Source organism: Pan paniscus, chromosome 13 (genome assembly GCF_029289425.2).
Source record: "Pan paniscus chromosome 13, NHGRI_mPanPan1-v2.0_pri, whole genome shotgun sequence".
Taxonomy (NCBI): Eukaryota; Metazoa; Chordata; class Mammalia; order Primates; family Hominidae; genus Pan; species Pan paniscus.
In genome coordinates, this window is record NC_073262.2 from 62,563,387 (window position 1) to 62,582,276 (window position 18,890).

At 35.2% G+C, this 18,890-nt stretch overlaps 1 protein-coding gene across 1 annotated transcript in view; it reads right to left on the bottom strand.

Annotated features, from left to right (window-relative positions):
• LY75 (lymphocyte antigen 75) overlaps nt 1–18,890 on the bottom strand; it is a 102,188-nt gene that overhangs the window by 69,262 nt on the left and 14,036 nt on the right. Inside the window, exons 4-13 of the mRNA XM_024928001.5 lie at nt 18,414–18,578; nt 14,576–14,686; nt 13,309–13,449; nt 10,278–10,469; nt 9,237–9,394; nt 7,414–7,524; nt 6,788–6,876; nt 6,479–6,648; nt 3,725–3,924; nt 180–322 (exon numbers count right to left, since the gene is read on the bottom strand). Coding sequence (XP_024783769.2) covers nt 180–322; nt 3,725–3,924; nt 6,479–6,648; nt 6,788–6,876; nt 7,414–7,524; nt 9,237–9,394; nt 10,278–10,469; nt 13,309–13,449; nt 14,576–14,686; nt 18,414–18,578 — 1,480 coding nt within the window. The remainder of the gene's footprint in view (nt 1–179; nt 323–3,724; nt 3,925–6,478; nt 6,649–6,787; nt 6,877–7,413; nt 7,525–9,236; nt 9,395–10,277; nt 10,470–13,308; nt 13,450–14,575; nt 14,687–18,413; nt 18,579–18,890) is intronic.

The following is an 18,890-nucleotide window of genomic DNA, read 5'->3' on the forward strand; positions in this document are numbered from 1 at the left end:
ATAGTGTCTGCACATTAAGAGTGCTTAATGTTCCATGACTGCTAAGCACCAAATGACCTTTTAGATAATAAAACACATCCATTTTTTTTCCAACAGGGAGTGAGGGTAAGAACATGTCGATTTTGAATATCTAGAGGACATCAAATTCAGCATAGAAATTCTCATTCTAAAAGTATTACCTGAACTGGTCCATTAAAAAGTGAAGAAATTCCTTTATTTCATCCACATGGCTGAAGCTAGAAAGGTGTGCTCCAAGGGCTTGGCAGAATCGTTCAGCTTCTTCCCAGTTCCTCTTTCTTACAATTCTTTCTGCATGGAATACCTTAGCAAAATATAATATTAATTTGTTTTCTGGTATTATCATAAAGTATTTCATAGTGCTAAAGTCAATTACTGTCACATGTGTGGGCCCCTGAAATGAATTCTTAAAGGTGTAGTGAAGGCATAGGTAAATGCGCATATACTAAGACACAGACAGGTCCTGCTGAAAGTGTCAGTTCAACTAAAGGCCAGCACAGATGCCAGTCCTTGTGTTCAGATGGATGGCCTTCCTCAGCCAGGCTGGGGAACTATTCCAACAAGATCCACGTTCTCCTGTATTCCTAGGACCTTGAAAGATAAAATGAACCAGGAGGCAAGGCTGTAAAGGATACATATAAATGCTTTGGGAGTAGCCTTTGGCAAAGAAATGTGCTAACAATAGAAATTTCCAATATAAGACACTGTGACCCACACAAAAATAGCACTATTTTCTGACGGGGAACAACCAAAGAGCAGTCTGCACTGGTGTGTGAATATTGACAGAATGTGGCAAAAGTAAACCTGGAACTTGGGCTGTTTCAAAAGAAGAAGAAAGGAGAAAAAGAAAGAAGAAGAAAGAAGAAAGAAGAAAAAGAGGAGGAGGAGGAGATAGAGGAGGAAGAAGAGATGATGACACAATGACAGGATGAATTATATTTGTCCCAATTCTTCAGTTCCTTGTAATATAATTAGATGGTCTTGCCACAGCCCCCTGGTGGGCGGAGTATACTTCTTTGTACCTTGGCGTGGGGCTTGGCCATATGACTTACTGTGTTGATGGGATATTAGTGAAGGTAAAGTGAGCAGAGGCCTGAAATGTGCTTATATGGTTGGCTTGCCTTCTTGGGCTCCAGTGATATACCATGAGAACAACAAACCCCTGTGAGCTGTTGCCCTTTCAGCCTGAGCCCTAGAAGGAAGGGCTGGAGCCCAGCACAGCTGACCTGAATTTGGGAGCAGAGGTCACCATTCAAGCTCAAACTAGATCAGTCAAACTCTAGCTGGCCTGAAGATCTGTGAGAATGTGAGGCTAAATGTTTGTTGTCATAGCCACCGAATTTTGGGGTGGCATCTAGTGGTTTGATATGGAACTAGCTGACTGATGCAGACCCAAATATATATGTAAATATATATACATATAGTAAAAATATATACACACATATATATTTCGTGAAAATATATACACGCATATATATTTCGTGAAAATATATACACGCATATATATTTCGTGAAAATATATACATCCATATGTATTTTGAAAATATATATACGCATATGTATTTTGTAAATATATAAACGCATATGTATTTTGTAAATATATAAAAACGCATACGTATTTTGTAAATATATATAAACGCATATGTATTTTGTAAATATATATAAACGCATATGTATTTTGTAAATATATAAATGCATATGTATTCTGTAAATATATATAAATGCATATGTATTTTGTAAATATATACACGCATATGTATTTTGTAAATATATATAAATATGTAGTTTGTAAATATAAATATATATAAATATATAAATATATATTTGTATATATTTACAAATATATATATTTGTAAATATATATATTTGTAAATATATACATATATATTTGTATATATATACAAATATATATATATTTTGTAAATATATATATATTTGTAAATATATACAAATATATATTTGTATATATATACAAATATATATATTTGTAAATATATACAAATATATATATATTTGTAAATATATACAAATATATATATTTTGTAAATATATACAAATATATATATTTTGTAAATATATACAAATATATATATTTTATAAATATATACAAATATATATATATTTTATAAATATATACAAATATATATATATTTTATAAATATATACAAATATATATATTTTGTAAATATATATAAATATATATGTTGTAAATATATATAAATATATATGTTGTAAATATATATAAATATATATATGTTGTAAATATATATAAATATATATATATTTTGTAAATATATATATTTTGTAAATATATATAAATATATATATTTTGTAAATATATATAAATATATATATTTTGTAAATATATAAATATATATTTTGTAAATATATATATATTTTGTAAATATATATATATTTTGTAAATATATATATTTTGTAAATATATATATTTTGTAAATATATATATTTTGTAAATATATATATTTTGTAAATATATATAAATATATATATTTTGTAAATATATATAAATATATATATTTTGTAAATATATATAAATATATATATTTTGTAAATATATATATATATTTTGTAAATATATATATATATTTTGTAAATATATATAAATATATATATTTTGTAAATATATATAAATATATATATTTTGTAAATATATAAATATATATATTTTGTAAATATATAAATATATATATTTTGTAAATATATATAAATATATATATTTTGTATATATATAAATATATATATTTTGTATATATATTGTAAATATATATAAATATGTAAATTTTGTAAATATATATATTTTGTAAATATATATTGTAAATATATAAATATATATTTTGTAAATTATATATAGTAAATTATATATATTTAGTATATATAGTAAATATATATATTTTGTAAATATATATAAATATATATTGTAAATATGTATATATATTTTGTAAATATATATAAATATATATATTTTGTAAATATATAAATATATATATTTTGTAAATATATATAAATATATATATTTTGTAAATATATAAAAATATATATATTTTGTAAATATATATAAATATATATATTTTGTAAATATATATATTTTGTAAATATTTATAAATATATACATTTTGTAAATATATATAAATATATACATTTTGTAAATATGTATAAATATATATATTTTGTAAATATATTTATAAATATATATATTTTGTAAATATATTTATAAATATATATAGTAAATATATTTATAAAATATACATTGTATATATAAATATATATATTTGTATATATACACACAAATATATATATGTTTGTAAAAGTGTAAATATATACACTTTTTTTACATTATTAGAAGTGCTGGAGCTGTTAATTTGACAACAAGAATTAGAGGAATATGAGGATCATAGGCATAGTGGCAGTATGGCATATAGTACACCAACTTACTGGGAAAAAAAGACCTTGGGGAGGAGCCACTTCTGGCTTTGGGCCTGCCCTTTCAGGTAGGACACGTGCAGGGTGTGGGGCTGAGGCACCTCACACCAGAGGTTCAGCGATGCCCTGCCAAGGACTCTGTGCTCCAGAGCACTTTAGTTAGGTTACATAGTACTATGGAGAAGAGCATAATTTGTACAAGGACATGAACAAGGGTAGTGGAAAAATAACTTCATTGAAGGATAGAATGAGAATGTCACTTTACCTTATAACAAGAAAGACTTGCGGGGAAACTCTGCCAGCCTTCAGGACAGGGGTCATCAGGCTTAGGGGCTGCTTCTTCAGGCTCAAGGGGTCCACTCATTTTCTTGCAAATTGAAAGTGCTTTGAAGCTTCTGCAGTCCTTCACCTCCCACTTTCCAATAGACTTTCCAGTAGACATAGCCACGCAGCCGCCCGGGGAAGCTGGGATTGAAGTGGAAAGCTCAATTAAAAATTAAAACGTTAAAGTTCAAACATTTTCTAGTGTTTCTACTCTTTACTTCAGCCAAGTTGGGGAGAGAGAATAAAAAAAATGGAACAAAGAGAGGAAAGAAATATGTTGTTCAGAATAATAATGACAGGTGTTTATTATTTGTAAAGTACTTTTTGAAAAAGATTAATCCTCATAACAAACCTATAGAGGGGATTCTATTGTCATAATTTGAGGTACAGTGAGAATGAAGTGACTTGTTCAAGGTCATAGAATTAGTAAGTGGTTGCCCCAGGATTTGTGCCCAGGTGGTCTGTTTCTAGAGCTGTACCCTAAATACTATTGCTGCTTAGGATAGTGGTTCAAATTAGCTTAAAAACTTTGAGCAGTTTTTAAGCAACTTAGTTAACCTGAAAACACAACTCTCCCAGATTCTGATCCAAAGGAAAAGCTGGTACAATAAAGGTAGAAGGAGGTATGTGGTAACATACATTGGTTTACCGTTAATTTTATGACAGTCATAATTTTATGTATTCATAACAGTATTAAAAGGTAGTTTGAATTATCAGTTCCATTTTGTAAATGAAGACTAAGTAACTTGCCCACAGTCAGAGTTAGTGAATGGTAGAGTTGGGGTTGAAACCAGATTTGTCTGACAAAAGGTCATGTTCCATTTTCCATTACACCACACTGCCTGAAGCAGGTAGAAGACAAGAAGAGTTACATATACTGAAAAGTAATAGGACAACTTCTATCCCACCAAACAGAGAAGCCACATAGTCTCATATACACAAACAGCAAGAGGAATAAGAAACTGGGAAAAATAATTGCCTTGCTACCCTGAATGGGTGTGCTATTTTTCCCTGTTCAGTCCTCCTATCCATGGTGTGCCCATGATAGACCAAGTTGGTTGAGGATGGGTGCAATAATGGTAAAGAGAGCTTCACATAGCCTTTCTGGCCATAGAATGGAGGAAGTAGTCATGGTAGCTACTTCCCAAGCACCTCTCCAACCACCAAGACTTAGTTATCAAGAACGTCACCTTTACTCTTAGTGTCTATAAAACAAATCTGGCCAGGCACGGTGGCTCACGCCTGTAATCCCAACACTTTCGGAGGCTGAGGTGGGTAGATCTGAGGTCTACCTGAGGTCAGGAGTTCGAGACCAGCCTGGCCAAAATGGTGAAACTCTGTCTCTACTAAAAATACAAAAAAAATTAGCTGGGCGTGGTGGCAGGTGCCTGTAATCCCAGCTACTCGGGAGGCTGAGGCAGGAGAATTGTTTGTACATGGGAGGCAGAGGTTACAGTGAGCCGAGATCGCGCCATTGCACTCCAGCCTGGGCAAGAAGAGTGAAACTCCATCTCAAAAAAAAAAAAAAAAAAAAGAAAAAAGAAAAAGAAAAAAAGAAATCTATGTGCTTTATCCATTAGAGTGTTCCTAATCTGAGATTTAACCAGGATCAACATCTGTACACTCTATCTTTTTCAGACATAAAAGGATGACTTTGTTACTAGCAACATCACTCATGTTGATGGTGATGACCATGTGTCCTAACTTTTGTGGGCATTTTCTATTTCAAATAACATGTTCAATTGTAAGTTCATATTTTCCAATCTCTGTGTTATAAAAAATAGTCTTCATGATCACATTAGACTAACACAATAAAATATAAATAATTCACAGGGTGAAAAGTAGAATGCTTTATACTGCTGTCTTATTCAAAGCCACTGGCTTAAAAATCAGGAACTCTGGATTTCATTAATTCAATAACCAGATGATCTTTGTCAAGTAAATCACCTTTTAAAGTCTCTGTTTTCTTAACTCTAAAAGTATTTCTGAGGTCCTTTCCGGCTTAAGTGTTCTGATTCTATGGCAAATTATGGTCAATGCTTTAGGCTGGTTGGAGAAAGAGGAACTAACTTTCAAAATAAATAAGAAGCCAGGCACAGTGGCTCACACCTGTAATCCCAGCTACTTGGGAGGCTGAGGCAGAAGAATCACTTGAACCTGGGAGGCAGAGGTTGCAGTGAGCCGAGATCACACCACTGCATTCCAGCCTGGGCAACAGAGTGAGACCCCATCTCAAAACAAAAACAAAAACAAAAACAAAAACAAAATAAATAATACAAGATAGCCTCCATAATTCTTACCCATTGAGAATAATGGAAGAAAACACATTCAGTTTTGAAAAAAGGTTAAGAAGCAGAGAGATGAAAATGTAAAGAGCCTCACACGGGAGCTTCTAGATTCTATTTGAGATTTACATGGAAAAGATTTTAAAAACTCACACTGGTGCTTCCAGCTCTGAGCCATTAGATGGTGGTTTGGGAGAACTAAGTTTTTGAATTTCTTTCATTGGATTATTCCCAAGGACATAATAGGGAAGACATAGCCACTGCTTCTATTTATGGTTCCATAGATAGACTCCAATCCTGAAGATCATCATGTCCCTCACATTTCAAAAGTAAGTGAGGAACATCTTTGGGAGGAGTGCTGCCTTTCACTAGTCACAGTATACTACTACTTCAAAGATTAAAACACTCACCTGGCTCAAGAAAATTCCAGTTGGAAAAGGTTACAGCCCGCCTTCTTCCACCAACAGTTGCCCAGTTATACTCTCCACGAGAATCTACATCTCTCAGGCCAGTCCAGAAGTATTTTCTTAGAGATTTATCATACTTTTTCATCAAATCATTTAGGTATTCTTGCTCAAATCTACAAAAGGAGAATCAAATTGGCAAGTGTTTCACAATGATTGACTCTATTTGAAGATGCACCTTTTACTTAGGAAGACTGTTTGGCAAAAGAACTCAGAGTTGAAAGTTTATGAGTACAAGTTTACTGATGGTCACACCTGCTAGTGATAGTCAGATTGCAGTTTGTTCCAAAAGGGACCTCATCCTCATAAATCTTGTAACAGGTTTCTCCATGTCTCTTCCAGCCCTAAATCAGAGGAAAAATATTGTCAAACTCTTTTCCAGACTTGATGGTGTCCCGTCTGGCAAGCATGTTTCTGCTACATTGATAACATCTTAGAACTTGTGGAAATTGAGGACATGGCTATTGAAATCATACATGTGATGAGGGTGGGATGCAATTTCACAGATAACCTCCACAAGACCGTGGGCCTGTGTCAGACAAAAGGTATGGGTTACTTCTCATATGGGTGGCTGGCTCATCATAAGAGTATAATATTCACTGGATGAATTATTTTTGAATATTGATATTAGTGGGGGAAGTAAAGACATCAGCCTTGAGGATAGTAATTCTACAAATATTTATAGAAATTTTCAAGTTTCTGCTTCTGTAAGAAGGCCAATATGCTATGACTCACTGCCTTCTGGCTTGTTCTAACTTAAATGAACAGAAGCTAGTAGTTTCCTCTATTTTATAAGTCTGAATTATTTAAGTCTCAGCTACCATTTCTAACCAAGAAGTTGTAATACTGCTTGAGAAAATTTACATAGGGATTTTACCTACCTCATCTGGAGGACACATCTTATCAGAACTTGCGTCATTCAGTTTTTCTCCCTTCCTCTTGCATACATATTTTAGTTTCTCCTCACATGATTGGACTTTCCACTGACCTAGCTTTGAAAGGAGACAAAAACATTTGCTTGGAAAGGAAATTATTTACCGCATATTCAGAACTGAATTCACAAAAACTATGACAGAGACAGAGAGAGAGAAATGAATATAAATGAATTATCAAATGTGAGAACACACTCCTAGAAAATGCTACTCAACAGGCCTGCAAAGTGATGGCTCACAGCCAGTTACCTCAGCATCACCTCCAGGTCACATTGTGGATAAATTTCATTTTCTTATAAGAGTAGCAATAAAACCATCAAAGGACACTTAGTATAAAAGTTGAAGAGAGAAGAACTCAGCCCACAGTTCCAGCATTCTAGTCTTCTAGACTAGAATGGCACAGCCAAAGTTTGAAACTTTTAGGTACATCATCAACCTCCCTTTCTCGGTTTCCTCACGTGTAAAATGATGATGGTGGCTAAAATAGCTATTCTCCACGAATTCTAGGTCAAAAGTTTCTTTCAACTCTACTTCAATCTGGACTTCAAAATTCTCTCTTTCAAATATGCTACTTAACATTAATTTGCTTAATTGACTACGTCACTTTGCTTTGTTTGAATTAAATTTTAATAAGTCGATTGTGATAAGGGTCAGTTTTGAACATTGGAATGCTGTCTAGGTATGCCATCAATTCACTCGTGCCCATGGGAACACTTTTCCATTTCTGATGTTCTTCTAAAGACATGTTGGATATCCTTTTAAATAGAGCATCAAATGTGACACCTTTCTAAACTTCTTTTAAATACACATAATATTTATTGCTTCCACTTAAGTCTCTTTAGACGTCTGAGTGACACAGTCACTTTCATAACCAATTAGGGGTCCACAGGAAAGTGATACAAACAAAACGTAGAGGTACATATATCTTTTCTGCTCAAGACACAGCCTATTTTGGATTATTAAGTAAAAGATGTTCAAAAAATGTTTAAGCATTCTATAGGAGTAAGGTGGTTTCTGAAAAATGTTAGGCCTAGTTTTTAAATAAAACCATTTTTTTACTTCTCAAAGTAGTATCGATATAAAACAATCTGAACATGAATTTGGAAGATGGGATTTTTCAGGTTAAATTGTGGCTATCTGCCGAATATCACACTGATGCAGAAAGGTGGGTGCAGGCCCTGGTCCTGAGGGAAAGCAGGTTGCTAGAATCAGTCGGCACAAGAATGTGAGTTCTAAAGGGCTTTTCTGTATCTGTTTGAGACCAGAAAAGATGCTCTCAGATAGGATATGGGTTGCTTATTTAGTAATTGCTTTTATTTACCTTTTTAAAGTAGCTACCAGAAAGACAATCTAAACTTTAGATTATTTTTTGCCAACCTTTGGCACCAGGGACCAGTTTTGAGGAAGACAATTTTTTCCACAGAGGGTGGGGAAGAGGATAGTTTTGGGATGAAACTGTTCCACAGGGAAGTGCAACCTAGATCCCTTGCATGTGCGGTTCATAATAGGGTTCACCCTCCTAGGAGAATCTAATGCGGCTGCCGATCTGACAGGAGGCGGAGTTCAGGCAGTAATGCTTGCTTACCCGCCGCTCACCTCCTGCTGTGCGGCCCAATTCTCAACAGGTAATGGTCCGTGGCTCTGTACCCTGATCCAGAGTGCTCTTACCTTTTCTTTTCCAGCTTATACGCAAACTTCCCAACCAAAGAAGTCTTAATATTATCATTAGGTAAAACAGTAAGAATATAAAGAAACCACAGGAGGTTTCGTACCTCTCCTAAGTAGGAAACACAGTTGGGCGTCTTATTGTAGGGAACATTTGGCTCATTCTCATCCCAATATGTTAGAGTAACTTCAGTACCATCTGACCACTGAAATAAAGTTGGTATGTTTATGTTCTTAAGGCCTATCCACACTTCTTCTTTGATATCTAAAAGAAAAATGTATTATTTGTTTGGTTTTGCTCAATTACATACTGTAATATGTACATTGTTATACAAATTTTTATATTCTGATATGGAGTTTTAAGAGCCTTTGTAGTATTCTTAATTCGGTTATTAATATGTTGATACGACAGGCAGGTTGGGTAATGCAGGCTTTTCAAGTAACTTATGCAAATAAAGTACACAGGTAGAACATCTGCAGGCTGGGTGTTCCTGATATCTGGTGTAGATAAACTTTGCTTTGTGGGGTGAATGAAATTCTATAAATACAATCATACATATCCCAATTTGAATAGAAATACTGTCCACTGCTGCCCTGGTATGACTCTGCTGCCTTCACAAGTGAAACAAGGAGCACCAGGCTGGCACTGAGTAGGTACCTACTCTTAGCTATTCTAGCTAAGAGTTCTATTCTAGGAAGAGATCATAATACTGTCCGTCTAGTATATTTTCCTTTACCAGTCTTTAGCTTTCAAATAATTACAAAAGTGAAGTAATTATCACTTAAGTTTTTTGAGCAACTTAAATAGAATTTAGCTCATGAGAAGAGGGAAATCAATCAATGGCAGTACTGTCAAATTGGTTGCCACTAGGCACATGCGGCCACTTAAATTAATTAAGATGAAATAAAAGTAAGAATTCAGTTCCTCAGTTGCCCTGGCTACATGCCAACTGCTCAGAAGCTGCATGTTGCTAGTGACCACCATACTAGACCAATTGTAGAACAGTTCCATCACCAGAGACAATCCTATCTGACAGGGCTGATCTGTGGGATCAAACTGTAAGCTTTTCATTCCCACCAAGAGTCTAAAACCAGGGATACTTTAAAATGGCTTAAGCCTCTCAAATAGGGTATTTTTAAAAACTTACCCTCATTATGGAGTTTTGTGACAACCACCTCCACATCTGCTAGAGAATGAATGCTGATTAGGTCACTACTGAAGGCTTTGCATTTCGCATGTGCCTTATCCCAGGAATTACTTTCATTTACCAGCAGATAGCAAAATCCATTATTTGGCAGCCAGCCTGCATCACAGTGGGTATCTGAGTATGTCCAGACATCTGGGGGAAAAGCAGCTATTTATATTCCAGTAAAGATACATCTATTTTGAATCAATAACATTGCAAATTCTTTTTTCTTGAATAATGAGAGTCCTGGAAAACTGGGGACGTGATGTCAGATGCTACGGTGACATGAATTCATGTGGTGCCTACCACATAAATGAGGTATATATAGCATCATAGGAATTCCCTCTGGGATTCAGAAAATGATGTGACTTTAACATGCTTCAATGTGCTATATGGCTGAGCACAGACTATTAAGGGCTTGGACACAGTCAAGGGAGAGATTGCCCTTAGTCCAAGTAGACAGTAGAAAGATGTGCCTTAAGTCAGTTTCTGACAAATCTTTTCCTGGATATGGAATTTGTTAGGTTTCCCTCCAGTCTCTGTCCTTGAGAAGATTATAAGAGGGCAAGCCTCCTTTTCTTGTATGGCCAGCTTAGCAAGGGGATGTAGATTAACGCTCACCGTTGAACAAAGGACAGGCAGAGATTTAAGGGACAGAATAAGACATTTATACACTTCGCATCCAAGAGATGAGAGGGCAAAGGTTACCCCTGGACTTCTTTCCTCCCCTCTGCTAGACAGATGGTCCTCATGGAATTAGTGATTCTGTTTTGACCATGATAAAGCTCACAATCGAAGGTCTAATCTTTCCAGATTAGAAAAAAAGAATGAAGTATGAAACCCTACAGAATACTTCTATCCCCGTTAACAAAACCAGAAAGTGAGTTGGTTACTCAGACTTCACTGATTTAGAACCATTTGGAATATTTGTTGTAAGAAAACACAGCATCTCTGGGGACTGTTGTGGGGTGGGGGGAGGGGGAGAGGGGAGAGATAGCATTGGGAGATATACCTAATGCTAGATGACGAGTTAGTGGGTGCAGCGCACCAGCATGGCACATGTATACATATGTAACTAACCTGCACAATGTGCACATGTACCCTAAAACTTAAAGTATAATTAAAAAAAAAAAGAAAAAAAAATGTGGACAGTTTGTTTTTTTTACTGAAGGATAAAGTGATTCAGATTCAGCTAGCCTCTTACACTTGCGAGATAACTCAATTAACTTTAATATTCTGAAATAGCATGTATTATTGTTATATTTTATAATTATGATAAAGGAACAGAGGAAAAATATCACCCATAATGGAACTTAATGCAATCATTTTCATATTCTAGTCTTTGTCTCAATGAATACATATTTTTACAAGATTAAAATGATAAGTAGGCATATCATTTGGTTTTGTTCTTTGTATTTTCCTGCTGGCACAGTTATTTTAGTAAATGCATATTATTCAATCATGTGGAAACATCATGATTTATTTAATAATTGCTACTGCAAGGTATTTACTTAATCTATCATCAATTGCTCTAGTTTATTTTCATTTGTGCTGGCTTTTCTATTATGCCTTTTGTTGTATGGACTAAATTTGGTTTGAATCAACTTGGAAGACAAATGTTCATTTCCCCTATTATCTTAAAATATCCCCACAGATTCTTTATTTTATATCTAGTTTTTCCTTAAAAATTGCTCTATGCTCCTTTTTAGATGACAAGACATTTGGATGCTTTATTCCCTTCACTCATAGTTCCTTAAAGCAGGACATTTAAAAATCATCCTTTCCCCTTGACATGGTTTGGCTGTGTCCTCACCCAAATCTCACCTTAAATTCCCATGTGTTATAGGAGGGACCTGGTGAAAGGTAATTGAATCATGGGGGCAGGTCTCTCCCTGCTGTTCTCGTGATAGCGAATAAGTCTCACGAGATCTGGCGGTTTTATAAGGGGGAGCTTTCCTGCATAAGCTCTCTTTCTTTGCCTGCCACCATTCATGTAAGATGTGACTTGCTCCTCCTTGCCTTCGGCCATGATTGTGAGACCTCCCCAGCCACATGAGATTGTAAGGTCCATTAAACCTCTTTTTCTTCCCAGTCTTGGGTATGTCTTTATCAGTAGCATGAAAACGGATGAATACATCCCTCCAGCTTTGAGTATTAGTTTCTCTCATTTGGTGAGGATGTAATTAAATACCAGGTATACATCAGGCCCTGTGCTTGACAGTCAATACACTCCTCTTCTCCATTCTTTCAAAAACTCCTCACACCCTTCCACTCCTCAAAAACTTCAGCTGTTCTTGTGTCTCTTTCCTCCCCAAACGCCCTGGAAAAACCCCCTCATTGTACACATTTTGTCCCTCTGCACCTCTCCTTTTTTACTTGATTTTTCAATGCAAAGACTTGCCTGACAGAGAAGGATAGAAGAGGGCTGGGTGCTGTGGGGCACAAGGTAGAGAAGCCTGGGCTTACTCCTGTGTCTATAGGTTTTGCCTCATTACGGAGGCATGAACTGCAGTGGTTCTCAGACTTGAATACGCATCAGAACCACCTGGAAAGTTTCTTAAAATACAGATTGCTGGACCCCATCCTGTAGTTTCTGATGTAGCAAATCTGGGGTGGGTCCTGAGAGCTTGCATTTCTAACAGGAAGAGGTGATGCTGATGCTGTTGGTCTGGGGACCACCCCTGGAGAACCACTGCTCTGGAGAAAAAAGAGCCACGCACGAACAGAAGTATATTTCCTATCTCAAATATCTCTGCCTTCTTCTGGGTGCATACATATTTATATTTAATATTCTTCATTACCTCAAATAAAGCTTTATTCATATATGGTTGATAATATCTAACCACAGGGTTAAAAATCAAGTACTTTTCTGTACTGTCAGTATCAGGAGAAGGAAAGGTGGAAACGGATGTTGGAAAAGATTTACTTGTTTTCACAAAACTATGATTTTAAGACCTATTTGTCTATTTGTATGAGTATGTGAGAAAGATACCTGTTAACTCCACTGTATTATTTAATGGTTTCCTGCAGACATAGGGCAGCTGAGCTTCACAGGAAAAGCTCTGCCACAGACCAGACTCAACATCCATTCTTGCACAGCTGGAGCCACCTATAGTAGGTGCACTGGGCCTGTCTTAAAAGGGAACATTTTTCAAAGCATTAGAATGAGAAAGTTAGGGCCAGGATGGTGTCAGAAAGAATAATTTGTATTCCTAATTTTATGCTTTTATGGGAACTCATATTATAGTTAAAACTTAACTAAATTGAAACATATAAGCCTCAATGAATAATTATGTGCTTAAATATGTCTTTCTTCTAAAATATAGAATCTAAAGTGAAAACATTATGATATGTTGTAGTTAATTTTAAAAACAAAAACCAAACTTTTTCCTCAAATGACTTCCAGGCCATATTCTATGGTTAGTAGCTCTTAATCTGCTACTCCATAAAATAAAAATATTAATTTATCATTGTCATGCCATTAAGGCCTTGAGTTAAAGATTAAATTATCTTTAAATATTCTATTTACTGAAATAATAAAAGTATTACTTCATTTGCTGGTAAGGAAATTTAGCAAACTAAATTAACTAAAGTGGCTAATTTGAATTTTATTGCTCTTAACTCAGTTTTCCTATTATGTGTGCAGGCAGCTTTATACTGAAATTAGTGTTAACTTTAGGTTCTACATTTGTCATAAGCCTAAGATTTTATTTTTCAAAGTTGTCTAATCCTTCCTTTGGGAAGAATGCTTTTTGGCTAAGTGGCATTTTGCTTGTTTTATTCCCTAAAAGACTTTCTTTGAGGTATTTATTTGTATTATAAAATACAACCATTATATTGTCAGTACTTGGGTGCTATAGTGGGGAGAGACCCCAAGAGTTTGAAAACGAGCGGATAATTCCATATTAGAGTTCAGCTGCAGATGAAACACAGCATGGGTGAGTTATAAACATGCCAAGTCCTTTAGGGACATAGAATGGCTCCTGGGCCATGTGGTGGAGCTCATTTTGCTCTTACATAAAAATGTAGGGTTGTTCTAAAGGTCTAGAGGTTCAAATGCTCAGTTGTCCATGGTGTGATTCAGCTTGGCAATAACAGTACCACAATTAAGAATGGTTTAGGAAGAAAAAATTCTTCTGAGAGGTAACCATAGTAAGAGCTGCCAAGATGTGAAACTTTTCTAAGCTATTGGTGAGTGAGAAGCTTTTGCTTTTTTGAAGATTTGTTCTGTGCAGAGGGGGTAGGGAAAGAGCAGTTACCTGGATCCCAGTTGAGAAAGTTTAATGGTTTGTGGTCTGACCATTCCCAGCCTCTAGCAGAGTATAGCTGATTTAAACCAATCCAGAAAATCTTAGCAATGCCTTCTTTTTCTGTAAGAATTAAAAAATTTTTAAAAAGTGACAAAGTTGCCTAAGTTATTATCTAAATTAGACTTATTCTACTAATAACAAACAAATCTGCAGACCTTGATTGTAAGGCAGCAATCCCTGTAGAGGGCTGTTTATGCATCAAAGGTAGGCAATGCTAATAGACAAAAATCTTCAGACTATTGAGAAACCCAAAGGCTGAGAAGTTAATTCAGTTCTGCTCTCCTATTAGCTTGTCAAATTCCCTTTCATCTAAGGTAAGGACAGAAGCTTCTTAGAGTAGCTGTCTCACTATCTATTTTTAATCCTCTTTTATTAATATAGAAGAGTTATCAAAAGCAGTTTCCATTGTACTTCTAGATTCAGAAGATCTGACTGTATTCTAGACTGACAATTTAAATTCATTAGGCACACATATTATTTGCCAGGTTCTAGGGATATAAAAACTGAAATGACAAAGTCCTTGCCCTCATGAGAATTTCAATCTAGTAGAAGGAGACAGACATGGATCCCCACATGATCAAGTTTTTCTGGGACTGGGTCAGAAATATGTATAGGAGCTGTTTCATAGACAATGGAATATATATATATATATATATGTTATATATAATATAACATATATATATATATATATGTTATATATAATATAACATATATATATGTGGCTTATGGCTCTAGGGCCCAAAGGGTCCTGTTTAGACTAGAGATACAGAATGAGAGTGAGAGTCACACACACACACACACACACACACACACACACGTGGTACAGTGGAGATAGATCATTCAAATTTATTATTTGATGACCAGATGCTATCAGCAATTAAGAAAGATAGAAGGCGGGTGGATCACCTGAAGTCAAGAGTTTGAGACCAGCCTGGCCAACATGGTGAAACCCTGTCTCTACTAAAAATACAAAAATTAGCCAGGTGTGGTGGCGTGTGCCTGTAATCCCAGCTACTCAGGAGGCTGAGGCAGAAGAATTGCTTGAACCCAGGAGACAGAGGTTGCAGTGAGCCGAGATTGTGCCACTGCACTCCATCCTAGGTGGCAGAGCAGGCCTCTGTCTCAACAACAACAACAAAAAAAAAAAAAAAAAAAGAAAAAGAAAAAAGAAAGAAAGATAGAAAGCAGAGTTTTAGAGGTTAAAACACAGTTTTCTTGGGTCTTGGGAAACCAATAGTCATAATTAGGCGTATTGATATGCCTAAGAAGCTTTCACACTGGAAGAGGAATTTGAAACATTAGAAACAGATATACTTCTAAAATTAATGATATGTATTAAATACGGGGCATGTCCGGCCAGGAGTAGGGTACAATAAGGTCCTTTACCATATTACATTACTTTCATGAGTTATTAAAGAAAACTGATGCATAAAGAATTGTGCAACATTTGATTGTCACACTTTGGCACTTTTCTCCTTCACTGAAGTCATCGGTTTCCAAATGTCAATATTCTAGGAAACTTGAATTTATTGGCACTTTTCATTCGCAACAATATTTTTTCTGAGGCTTCAGTGAGGTCTGGAATAGAACTCCAATGCCAAACACTAGCTCATGTGGCTTATTTGGCAGATTTTCATTCTAAAGATCTGAATATTCAAGTGCCAAACAATACAGGAAAAGGGTAAAGCTACAAGTAAGAAAGGAGGTCTGAATAAAGCTGTAAACAAAAAGAGCGACAAAAGACCTGTGGCCTTTTAATGATAAAAAGAGATAAAGATATCTAAGAGGGGTACGTAGTATAACAAAAAAGCTGGGCATGATCCTGTGCTCCTGTAGTCCTAGCTACTTGGAAGACTGAGGTGGGAAGATCGCTTGAGCCCAAGAGTTTGAGGCTATAGTGTGCTCTGATCACACCTGTGAATATCCACTGCACACTAGCCTGGGCAACATATTGAGACCCTCTTTCACATAAATAGAGTTCTGCAATTCTATATGTTGATATTCAAATCCCAATCTGATACTTCTTAGCTGTATGCTGTTGGGTATATTATTTCTAAGGATCAATTTCCTTATCTAGTGATAAAACATTTGTTTGATGAGGTTGTAGTAATGATTAATGGATTTATCTGGAGAAAGTAGGGCTTGCTTACAGTAAGCATTTATCAAATATTTCCAGTTATTATAAAATAGTGTGACAGAATGTATCTGAATTACTTAGACAATACATGTTTGCTTAATATATAGCAATAAAGCTTACAGCTTTGTACAAAAGTGAAAAACAACCCATGAGACCCATTTCTGCCTGCAAAGAACTTACAGTCTTATAAAAGGTGAATCCATTTATATGTGTGATACAATTTGTTTTCAAGTCAAACTGACTCTTCAAATTTAGGCTCTGCTAAATACTTGTGGGTGACTTTGGACAAGTTATGTTTCCTCTCTGAGCCTCGCATTCCTCATCTGCAAAATGAGGATAACAATAACGTCCACCTCATAAGGTAGTTAGATGGGATGAAAGGAGATAATGTATAAAAAGCATTTAGTAGTCTGTCTGGCACATCATCATTATCATATATTACAATTATTTGTCTTTCATTCAAAGAATAACTAATCAGGGACTCAGTAACTTAGGTTCCTTGATTTTTAAATATAATATTAAAATTTCTGTTTATATAGTTTCTTTTGAAAGATATACAAGACTATGGAAAGAGTTATAGAATTTTACTGAGTACATAAAAGAAGTCCTAAATAAATAGAAAAGCATATCATTTTCATGGTTGAGAAGACAATATTGAAACTGCAATACCTTTTATTTATTTATTTTTTAAGACAAGGTCTTCCTCTATCACTCAGGCTGGAGTGCAGTGATGCCATCATAGCTCTCTGCAGCTTCAATCTCCCAGGCTCAAGCAATCCTTCTACCTCAGTCTCCAGAGCAGCTGGGACTACAGGCACATGCCAACAGCCAATTAAAAAAATTTTTTTGTTTTGTAGAGACGTGGTCTCACTTTGCCCAGGCTGGTTTCAAACCCCTGGCTTCAAGTAATCCTCCTGCCTTTACCTTTTAAAGTGCTGGCATTGCAGGTGTGAGCCACCGCACCCGGCCAATTCCTCTTTAATGAATCTATGATTCAATACAATTCCAATCAAAGTTCCAATAGGGTTTGTTATTGAAATTAACAAGGTGATCCTTAAATTCTTATGATAGGATAAATGGTCTTTTAAAGTTTTTATTTATTCTTATCTATTAAGTTTTCATAATTAAAAATTAAAAAATTACCACTACCATCCCCCAAACAAAACAAAACAAAGTCCTACCCATTCTGTGTCCATGTTATTAAATCCACTTTAAGATTTAGTAAAACACTCCTTGCCCCTGAGGACTGTACCCTTTCACTCAATGTAAGGATGTTTACTGAGGCCATCTAGTGTAACTTAACCATCTTCCTTCCCTTCCTTTAATTCTCTATTTTTCAATGTTCAAAGAGTTTATTCGCTTTTTGAAAATCCTTTCATTTAGGATTAGGGTAGCAGTTTAATCTTGCTACCCAACCTTGTTTTCTGAACATCAATCTCTCTTTAGTTTCCATCACAAGATACATTTCTCAATGGTGAAATATGATTACATTCAGTGCTTTTTTGCTTATGGGTTTCAGTGTAGAAGTTTAAATCCCAAGAGAGGTCAGAAAAGATACATACAAAGAAACACATCTGGATATGAAAACAGAAGAAGAAGTACCTTTACAATTTTAGCCAATTTGCTCTATCACATGCAAATAAAATCTACCTTTAAGGTAAGTTAATTCAGCAGCACTGTTGATGCTCAGTAAATCAGCTCGTTGATTCTGACATGAAACATAAGCTTCTTTCCAAGAAAGAGCCGTCTGAGTATTAAATTGGTAGCAACTTCCAAACTGCTCGTTCTTTTCCCAATTATCTTCACAACCATTTTCTGTTGATAAAGACACGTTAGTGATCATAAAGTAAGGACATAATGTTTTCTATTACTTAGAATGCTTAGAAATACTGCAAGTCAATTTGCACACTCTTAGGATATGCCCAAATGGAGACTGCCATCACTCATTTAGACCATATTTTGATCACAATAAAATTGGAATCATGACACACCAAATGACTCAGGCTGGTTGAAGCTTCCACTCTTTCTTATTTTCCACTCTCCTTTTATCCCTATCAATTACAATGCTGTGTTTTCGCCCATGTCCCTGACTGCCCTCTGCCTGAGATATGAGTCTCAGTGTGCACA